The sequence below is a fragment of the Notothenia rossii genome, assembly GCF_949606895.1.
Source record: "Notothenia rossii genome assembly, contig: scaffold_262, whole genome shotgun sequence".
Taxonomy (NCBI): Eukaryota; Metazoa; Chordata; class Actinopteri; order Perciformes; family Nototheniidae; genus Notothenia; species Notothenia rossii.
The window spans coordinates 46,601-57,002 of NW_027639968.1; the positions used below are offsets into that span (position 1 = coordinate 46,601).

General features: G+C 43.4%; 1 protein-coding gene across 1 annotated transcript in view; it reads left to right on the top strand.

Annotated features, from left to right (window-relative positions):
- gpatch1 (G patch domain containing 1) overlaps positions 1-6,656 on the top strand; it is a gene marked incomplete at its 3' end in the record, with an annotated part of 42,519 nt that extends 35,863 nt beyond the window's left edge. Inside the window, exons 15-16 of the mRNA XM_079695410.1 lie at positions 1,946-2,115; positions 6,380-6,656. Coding sequence (XP_079551536.1) covers positions 1,946-2,115; positions 6,380-6,656 — 447 coding nt within the window. The remainder of the gene's footprint in view (positions 1-1,945; positions 2,116-6,379) is intronic.
- Positions 6,657-10,402: the final 3,746 nt, after the last annotated feature.

Below are 10,402 nucleotides of genomic sequence, written 5' to 3' on the forward strand. Positions count from 1 at the left end.
GGGGAAGCCAATAACACGTCCTTTCTTTTGGGTCGGGGGGGGGGGGGGGTGTGGTGGTCAATGTAATAACGTAACCAGATGAGTGATTACAGCGCCCGGTACCATTTTACACACATTTGTATCATACAGATGCAGGACTTACACACGCCTGCTATCTATGACCGACAGGTCCGCACGCACTCTCCAGCCCAAACTCTAATAAGCATTCATTCACAAAGTAAATCAGGAGAGCTTTAACGTCCGGTTGGCTCCTTTGTTCCTCCTTGCTACTTTCTAACGGCGGTGAGAGTGGTGCAGTGACGCTATCTATCTTCTATCGATTAGATTTATGATTAGAAAATTATAAAAGTAGGGTAGACATGTGGATATTATCCGACTGAACAAAACGTGCATTTACCTAACAGGTTCGTTTTCCACTCACCTTTTTTCGAGCTATTTTCCAAAATCCTATTGAGAAATCCAATTGCTATTTTGTCGAGGGAAACCGAGCGCAGCTTACTTCTGCTTTTTAGGACGCGTCACTGCACCACTAAGTTGATGTGATTTTATTGGATTGTGAGGTAAGGGAAGCCAGCCGCCTCTGGCTTCCCTTGGCATGGCCCTGACCAATCACAGGTTGGCAGGGACATGACGTGAGCCTCATCTGATTGGTCAATCCCTCCATTTTTTTTTCACCAAGGGAAGCCAATTTCGGCTGGCCTCCTCTCGCAACAGAGAGTGCAATCTACTGTTTCACCATAACATCTAGAGGGGCGCTGTTTCACTCTTTGTAAAATACTCAATGAGAATGGGGGAGAGACACACGACAAAGAATTTCCGAAACTAAACAAAGTGTTTTTATTTATTTATTAAAATTATAACTACAATCAGAAAAACAGGGGAAGCCTGGCTTCCCTTGGCCTCCAGGAGAAAACGCCACTGGAAGGTATTAATACACAGGGTTTACCCTCTGGACCGGTAGACTGTAGTCTGAGCGGCGCTAGTGGAGCCTCGCAGCGTGGCAAAACTATTGCGCGCTTACACTGTAGGTACGCCGTGTTTGAGGGTGCGGGGGGGATGCGGATTTCTCGCTGTCTCGAAGCAAGCAGGAAACCACACCAGTAAGCCAGCTCACACTGACAGCTCCTCGCAGCAGCGAGCTGACCAATCAGAGCACAGTGGGCTCATAGGGAGGGGGGGGGAGTGGGGGTCAGGAGCTCCAACAAGCCGTTTAGGACAGAGAGTGAATACACAAACTATACAGAGATGCTGTTTGAGAAACCAATGTGAGTTTGGAACATTGAACAATGTGAATCTATTCTAGTAGACCTCAACAATGGAATCATGATCAGTAGAAATGGCCATGACATGAGACCTTTATGCTCAGCATGACACTTACATTTTCAAAATAAAAGCACAAAGTAACTTTTTCCTTGCTTTAAAGGTGGGATAGGTAATTTTGGAGAAACCAGCTCGAGTGCGCTGTGGCTAAATGACCAATTAGAAAATACACAGCCGGAAAAAATCTGCCCCTTCCTCACAGAGCCCCTCCTCCAACACACACGTGAACGCGCACATGACCAATGAGGGCACGAGATAAGTTTGTGCACAGATGGAAGGCTGACAGGCAGGTAGGCCATCCAGTTACTTTAGCCGGCTCAGATGATTGGTCGTGCTTTTTACAGAACTACGGCTCCAAAGATGATATTTAATGTATTTTTTGTCAAAGCACTTCAGATATTCATTGCTATCAGGAAGTTGAGAGCATTCCATGGAATATAACAACAAGTGTATCTCGAGCCGGTTTCTCAAACTTACCTCCCCACCTTAAAGCTCAGAATGGCTTATTTTTCAAAATAAAATAAAAAGGAAGATTTGGTTTTGAGTTTGTTTTGAGTGAGGACAGATCAATGCGTTATAATCCGTTTCCATCTTCCTCTGTATCCACTGCTCTCCTCTTCCTCAGCTCCTCCCAAACCTCCGGAGTCGGGAAGGAGGTCCAGGTGGGATCAGTCCCAGCAGAAAGAGGAGCAGAAGCAGGAGGAGGAGGAGAAGGAGAAGGAGAAGAAGGACCCGCTGTCTGAGCTGCTCAGCGCCGCAAGAAACCAGACTGCAAACAGAGCTGAAGATCCAGAGGTAACGACTCACTAACCACTAACTCAACCACTAACCACTAACTCACTAACCACTAACTCAACCACTCACCACTAACTCACCCACTAACCACTAACTCACTAACCACTAACTCACCCACTAACCACTAACTCACTAACCACTAACCACTAACTCACCCACTAACTCACTAACCACTAACTCAACCACTAACTCACTAACTCACTCACCCACTAACTCAACTACTAACCACTAACTCACTCACCACTAACTCACCCACTAACCACTAACCACTAACTCACCCACTAACTCACCCACTAACCACTAACTCACTAACCACTAACTCACTAACCATTAACCACTAACTCAACCACTAACCACTCACTCACTAACCACTAACTCACCCACTAACCACTAACTCACTAACCACTAACTCACTAACCACTAACTCACCCACTAACCACTAACTCACTAACCACTAACTCACTAACCACTAACTCACCCACTAACCACTAACTCACCCACTAACCACTAACTCACCCACTAACCACTAACTCACCCACTAACCACTAACTCACCCACTAACTCACCCACTAACCACTCACCCAATAACTCACTAACCACTCACTCACTAACCACTAACTCACCCACTAACCCAGTGGTTCTCAAAGTGGGGGGCGCGCCCCCCCTGGGGGGCGCAAAGGCATACCAGGGGGGGCGCGAGAGACCAGGAGTAAAAATGTAAAAGATAAAAAAATAAATCATAAATTGAAAAATTATTTATTCGAAAATAATATGATGCAGTACTATTCCGTCTGGGTCTCTGTGTTTCATTAAAGCTCGGCTCTGTGTGTGTGTGGAACGAGACATTTTGTGTGCGCGAGCGAGAGAGAGAGAGAGCGCACTGGTACCGGGGATCGTTGTTGTTAGCTTCTGGTGCTAGCGAGCTACGCTAACGGATATAAGGAGCTTTTTCAACAACAAAGTGGAGGAGAGTCCTCTCCTGTCAGACTGAGAGACTCAGTGAGCTAAAGCAGGGGTTCCCAACCTTTATTGTGCCAAGGACCGGCAGATACATTAAAAAAAAATTGCGGACCGGTTGTCAATTTTAGCTGATTTTAATATTTACTCACCAGCAGGTGGCAACAGAGGCTAATTGTTTTTAACAGCCTGAAGAAATACTAATATGCATCCAAAACATATTAATAACGTTTAAAACCAGGATACAATTAAAACAAAAAATTAGGACCGCTTTACAAATATTAATATAATATATTATATAATATAGCCTAATATGGCAATATCAGGCTGTTACATTGTATGTAACAAATAATAGAACAATATCCATCCAAAACATATTAACAACGTTTAAAACCAGGATACAATCAAAAAAAATTAGGACCACTGTACACATATTGATATAACTGAAATGTCAGGGAGACCCCTGGGCTTGTTTGCCAGCCATAATAACGTCATACCGGGGCGTTGGTTCCGGTGCACTCCGACAGCATTTAGCACTACATCGAGATTAAGATTAAACTAACTTCTTTTGGGAACACCCACATACCTATGGAGTTGGCCAGATGTGTGTAATTACTGTTCATGGTAATTTGAAAACAAATGCCGTTGTTGGACACACACAAACACACCGAACATACACACACACACACAGCGGAGCTGAGCAGAGCACATACACACACACATCATGTGCCTTTGTGACCGGACATTTCCTTCATACAACGAGTAATAGGGGTAATATTCAGGCCGTTCGGTGTGTGTGTGTGTGTGAAACGCAGCAGCCTGCAGTGGGGAACACAGTGAAGGCTGTGTGTACACGCTGGTGCTGCACTTCTCAGAGGCTGCCTCCTGAAGCTGCAGCCATTTCATGAAGTGAAGGAGGTTTTACAAATAAAAAAAATAGCTCTACACCCCTGGCCGCAATGTCCTTAAAATGAAGTCCGAGTTCGAAATATATCTCAAATAATGTATGCACTGCCACTTCCCCACATAAACATAACAGTCTGCGATTAAACGGTTGTCCCCTGTGTGCTCCACTTCCTATTGGCGCACCGGTAACTTTCTCTGTGCATAAATGAACAATGATAAAATATTTTTAAATATTTCTAATTCTGCAAATATTACGATAAACTCACAGCCATTTCGCGGCCCGGCAGTAACACCTCCACGGCCCGGTACCAGTCCGCGGACCGGGGGTTGGGAACCCCTGAGCTAAAGGACTCTCAGTGTTTAGATAGTTCACTTTAGTCTATGTTATCTCTGTGGGTCTCAAACGGTTTGTTCACGATTAATGTAAACAATTATTTCTGAGGCACACGTTTATATGATCATTATAGTCATAAAAAAATAAGAGAATAAATGAAAAACAGGTATGAAATACTATATGGCAGTAAAACAAGAATAACGTTTAAAAGGGTGATTTGTAAAATATCCATAAAGAAAAAGTAAATCTGTTTACAGTTCTGTTTCATCTGGGTGTTGAGAGATGTATCCATAGATCTCTTAATGTTGCTCTCAAAGTGCACCAGATTGATGCTTTTAACTTCAATATTTAAAAATAAATCTTCCCGGGGGAGCTTGCCCCCGGACCCCCCTATGTGAGGTCCACACACCACCTATAAAAATAGCACTTTACCCTATGCCGTGAGCTTATTATCGAGCCTTCATTGTAACTGTCTCATTGTGTATATGCGTGGGGATTGTTGCAGTAGAAAATTCCCCTGTAGCGCCCGGTACATTAATGGGAAACCCTAAATGTTTGAGCACCCTCTATGAAACGTCAAGCTACCCCACAGCACCCCCAAAATAAATTTCTGCCGCCGCCACTGAGCCTGACTATTTGGGTTGGGGGGGCCCGACTTTTTTTTTTCTCCAAAGGGGGGGCCTGACAGAAAAAGTTTGAGAACCACTGCACTAACCACTAACTCACTAACCACTAACTCACTAACCACTAACTCACCCACTAACCACTAACTCACTAACCACTAACTCACTAACCACTAACTCACCCACTAACCACTAACTCACCCACTAACCACTAACTCACCCACTAACCAATAACTCACCCACTAACTCACCCACTAACTCACCCACTAACTCACCCACTAACAACTCACCCACTAACTCACTAACCCACTAACCACTAACTCACCCACTAACTCACTAACCACTAACTCACCCACTAACTCACTCACCCACTAACCACTAACTCACTCACCACTAACTCACCCACTAACCACTAACTCACCCACTAACCACTAACTCACCCACTAACTCACCCACTAACTCACCCACTAACCACTCACCCACTAACTCACTAACCACTAACTCACCCACTAACTCACTAACCACTAACTCACCCACTAACTCACTCACCCACTAACCACTAACTCACTCACCACTAACTCACCCACTAACTCACTAACCACTAACTCACCCACTAACTCACTCACCCACTAACCACTAACTCACTAACCACTAACTCACCCACTAACTCACTCACCCACTAACCACTAACTCACTCACCACTAACTCAGTGTGACGGAGCGAGTCACAGAGTGACTGACTGCCACTGACAGCTGACACACACACCACACACACCAAACATTTCCTGCTATGAACCCATGACATTTATTATTTATTGTGCGTTTGTTAATCTTGTTAAATGATTATGAGGTGGTTAACCTGTTTATGTTTGAATCTGATTTTTTATGTAGAAATGTGGTGAGTCGATTGGGTCTGTTTTTGTTTTTTTGATTTTTGTTGTCTAACTTGCACTGATTCGCTATTTTTTTGTTTTGCTGCTGTTATTAAATTGTTTGGAGCTCAACCCAATCGACTAGGCCAGAGTTTTTTTGAACGGACAATTGAACCCCGTCACACTCACTAACCACTAACTCACTAACTTCTGACTTTAGAGCTCTCTCTCTTTCTCTCTCTATCTCTATTTCTCTCTCTCTCTCGCTCTATCTCTCTCTCTCGCTCTCTCTCTCTCTATCTCTATTTCTCTCTCTCTTTCTCTCGCTCTATCTCGATCTCGCTCTCTCTCTCTATCACTCTCTCTGGCTCTCTCTCTCTCTCTCTCTCTATCTCTCTTTCTCTCTCTCTCTCTGGCTCTCTCTCTCTCGCTCGCTCTCGATCTCGCTCTCTCTCTCTATCTCTCTCTGGCTCTCTCTCTCTCTCTCTCTCTCTCTGGCTCTCTCTCTCTCTCTCTCTCTCTCTGTGTGTGTGTGTGTGTGTGTCTGTAACCTACAATGTTCTCTTCATACAGAGGAAGTCAAAGGACCCAGACGAGGAGGAAGAAGAAGGAGAGGAGGAAGAGGAGAGCCGGCCTCCATTGGATCTGTTTAAAGCCATCTTCGCCAGCTCCTCTGACGAATCCTCCTCTTCATCAGAGGAAGAGGAGGAGGAAGAGGGAAGAGAGGAACAGGAAGTGAAAGTAGAGGAACAACTATTCAACATCTCGTCCTTTTCCTCCTCCATCCCCCCCTCCATCCCCTCCTCCATCCCCTCCTCCATCCCCTCCTCCACTTCCAGCCAAGAGCAAGGTAAACAAAACACAACTTACTATTTCAATCAGTATGTAGTGTCTCTACTTTAAAGAGTCCTCTCTTGCTGATGTTCAGGTGTGTATCAGTATGTAGTGTCTCTACTTTAAAGAGTCCTCTCCTGCTGATGTTCAGGTGTATATCAGTATGTAGTGTCTCTACTTTAAAGAGTCCTCTCCTGCTGATGTTCAGGTGTATATCAGTATGTAGTGTCTCTACTTTAAAGAGTCCTCTCCTGCTGATTTTCAGGTGTATATCAGTATGTAGTGCCTCTACTTTAAAGAGTCCTCTCCTGCTGATGTTCAGGTGTATATCAGTATGTAGTGTCTCTACTTTAAAGAGTCCTCTCCTGCTGATGTTCAGGTGTATATCAGTATGTAGTGTCTCTACTTTAAAGAGTCCTCTCCTGCTGATGTTCAGGTGTATATCAGTATGTAGTGTCTCTACTTTAAAGAGTCCTCTCCTGCTGATGTTCAGGTGTATATCAGTATGTAGTGTCTCTACTTTAAAGAGTCCTCTCCTGTTGATGTTCAGGTGTATATCAGTATGTAGTGTCTCTACTTTAAAGAGTCCTCTCCTGCTGATGTTCAGGTGTATATCAGTATGTAGTGTCTCTACTTTAAAGAGTCCTCTCCTGCTGATGTTCAGGTGTATATCAGTATGTAGTGTCTCTACTTTAAAGAGTCCTCTCCTGCTGATGTTCAGGTGTATATCAGTATGTAGTGTCTCTACTTTAAAGAGTCCTCTCCTGCTGATGTTCAGGTGTATATCAGTATGTAGTGTCTCTACTTTAAAGAGTCCTCTCCTGCTGATGTTCAGGTGTATATCAGTATGTCTCTACTTTAAAGAGTCCTCTCCTGCTGATGTTCAGGTGTATATCAGTATGTAGTGTCTCTACTTTAAAGAGTCCTCTCCTGCTGATGTTCAGGTGTATATCAGTATGTAGTATCTCTACTTTAAAGAGTCCTCTCCTGCTGATGTTCGGGTGTATATCAGTATGTAGTGTCTCTACTTTAAAGAGTCCTCTCCTGCTGATGTTCAGGTGTATATCAGTATGTAGTGTCTCTACTTTAAAGAGTGCTCTCCTGCTGATGTTCAGGTGTATATCAGTGTGTAGTGTCTCTACTTTAAAGAGTCCTCTCCTGCTGATGTTCAGGTGTATATCAGTATGTAGTGTCTCTACTTTAAAGAGTCCTCTCTTGCTGATGTTCAGGTGTATATCAGTATGTAATGTGTCTACTTTAAAGAGTCCTCTCCTGCTGATGTTCAGGTGTATATCAGTATGTAGTGTCTCTACTTTAAAGAGTCCTCTCCTGCTGATGTTCAGGTGTATATCAGTATGTCTCTACTTTAAAGAGTCCTCTCCTGCTGATGTTCAGGTGTATATCAGTATGTAGTGTCTCTACTTTAAAGAGTCCTCTCCTGCTGATGTTCAGGTGTATATCAGTATGTAGTGTCTCTACTTTAAAGAGTCCTCTCCTGCTGATGTTCAGGTGTATATCAGTATGAAGTGTCTCTACTTTAAAGAGTCCTCTCCTGCTGATGTTCAGGTGTATATCAGTATGTAGTGTCTCTACTTTAAAGAGTCCTCTCCTGCTGATGTCCAGGTGTATATCAGTATGTAGTGTCTCTACTTTAAAGAGTCTTCTCCTGCTGATGTTCAGGTGTATATCAGTATGTAGTGTCTCTACTTTAAAGAGTCCTCTCCTGCTGATGTTCAGGTGTATATCAGTATGTAGTGTCTCTACTTTAAAGAGTCCTCTCCTGTTGATGTTCAGGTGTATATCAGTGTGTAGTGTCTCTACTTTAAAGAGTCCTCTCCTGCTGATGTTCAGGTGTATATCAGTATGTAGTGTCTCTACTTTAAAGAGTCCTCTCTTGCTGATGTTCAGGTGTATATCAGTATGTAATGTGTCTACTTTAAAGAGTCCTCTCCTGCTGATGTTCAGGTGTATATCAGTATGTAGTGTCTCTACTTTAAAGAGTCCTCTCCTGCTGATGTTCAGGTGTATATCAGTATGTAGTGTCTCTACTTTAAAGAGTCCTCTCCTGCTGATGTTCAGGTGTATATCAGTATGGAGTGTCTCTACTTTAAAGAGTCCTCTCCTGCTGATGTTCAGGTGTATATCAGCATGTAGTGTCTCTACTTTAAAGAGTCCTCTCCTGCTGATGTTCAGGTGTATATCAGTATGAAGTGTCTCTACTTTAAAGAGTCCTCTCCTGCTGATGTTCAGGTGTATATCAGTATTTAGTGTCTCTACTTTAAAGAGTCCTCTCCTGCTGATGTTCAGGTGTATATCAGTATGTAGTGTCTCTACTTTAAAGAGTCCTCTCCTGCTGATGTCCAGGTGTATATCAGTATGTAGTAGGGATGTGCATCTCCATCACTGAGGCCGATGCGATGCGCATCTCGATACGTTGCCACGATACGATACATTAACGATACCTTTGAAACACCAGGCGATGCGATACGATACGATTCACCCCTGTTGCGATACAGTTCGATACGATTTGATTCAACATTATGCGATTCGGGGCGATACGATGCGATTCAACACGATGCAAAAATAATGATACTTCAATATGGTACGACAGAGGATTTTTGTTTTATTCCTTATATGCAGCAAATCATACATTAACAAAAAAGTGCTTTACATATTTGGTACTGCACATCCCATCATGCCGTTTATTTTTTTTACCTTTAAAAGCTCTCCAGAGTACAGTACGATTGTATAACACCTCACAGTTAAACAATGTAAGGATGCATTGCTCATGATTAACAATGTGCAAATAACAGCTACCATAGAGCAATGCCCATACAGCTGCCAGCCTGATGTGCTTAACACTCAGAGGCTAACTCACCAGTGAGCAGAAAGCAGTGGTTTCTATCTGAACAATAAAGAAAACAAATAACCTTTCACAAACAGGTATTTCATAACTGCTTACAGTAAGGAAGACATTTAAATTATTATTGGCCGTCACAGGCTGCTGTAAGCTAAACACCTCTCTCTGACAGAACACCTCACTGAGTGATTTAACTCATATGTCTCACTTTCAGGTTTCTCTTTTCAGCCGCAGACCCCATGTCGCCTCTTTATGTGCGTCGCTAAGTTCCTCGTACTACTTGTGTACTTTAAAGCGGCTCGGCATCGTTAACAATTTGCGAGTGATTTTTCAAGTTGACCGTCTGTAGTAATAGTGCCGCGCACATATACCATCAGGACGTTACTGATGGGGTGCGGCTGCGGAGTGATACTGTGTGTATGCAAGTCCGCATCTAGGACGGATCTATGTATCATGGCTGTAGACCTGTTAAGTAATAAAGATACCTCATACAAAGGTCTACGGATACCTTATTACTCTCCATGACCTGCGGTCAACTATATAGCATAAATGACTATTACACCGTCTTTCTTGAACAATCCGAAGTGTTGCCAAACGTTTGATTTGTAGGTATTTTTCGCTGCGCTGTGTTTCTCTTTCTCCTCAACTTCCGTGTGTGTTGATAACTGAGACTCTCGTTCTCCGTAGTGGCGAAGCAAATATCAAAGATCGTCTCTGCTGAACGTTGACAAGATAAGGGGATTTTATATGAATGAATCGGTTTTTTACCGATGCAAAGACGCTACGCAATCGATGCATCGCGAGTTCAACCCAAACTGTAGCCGATGTGCACTCTTTCAACCGGTGCACTCGCATCTTGAACGTTTATGCCGGTGCACCGATGCGAATCGGTGAATCTTAAC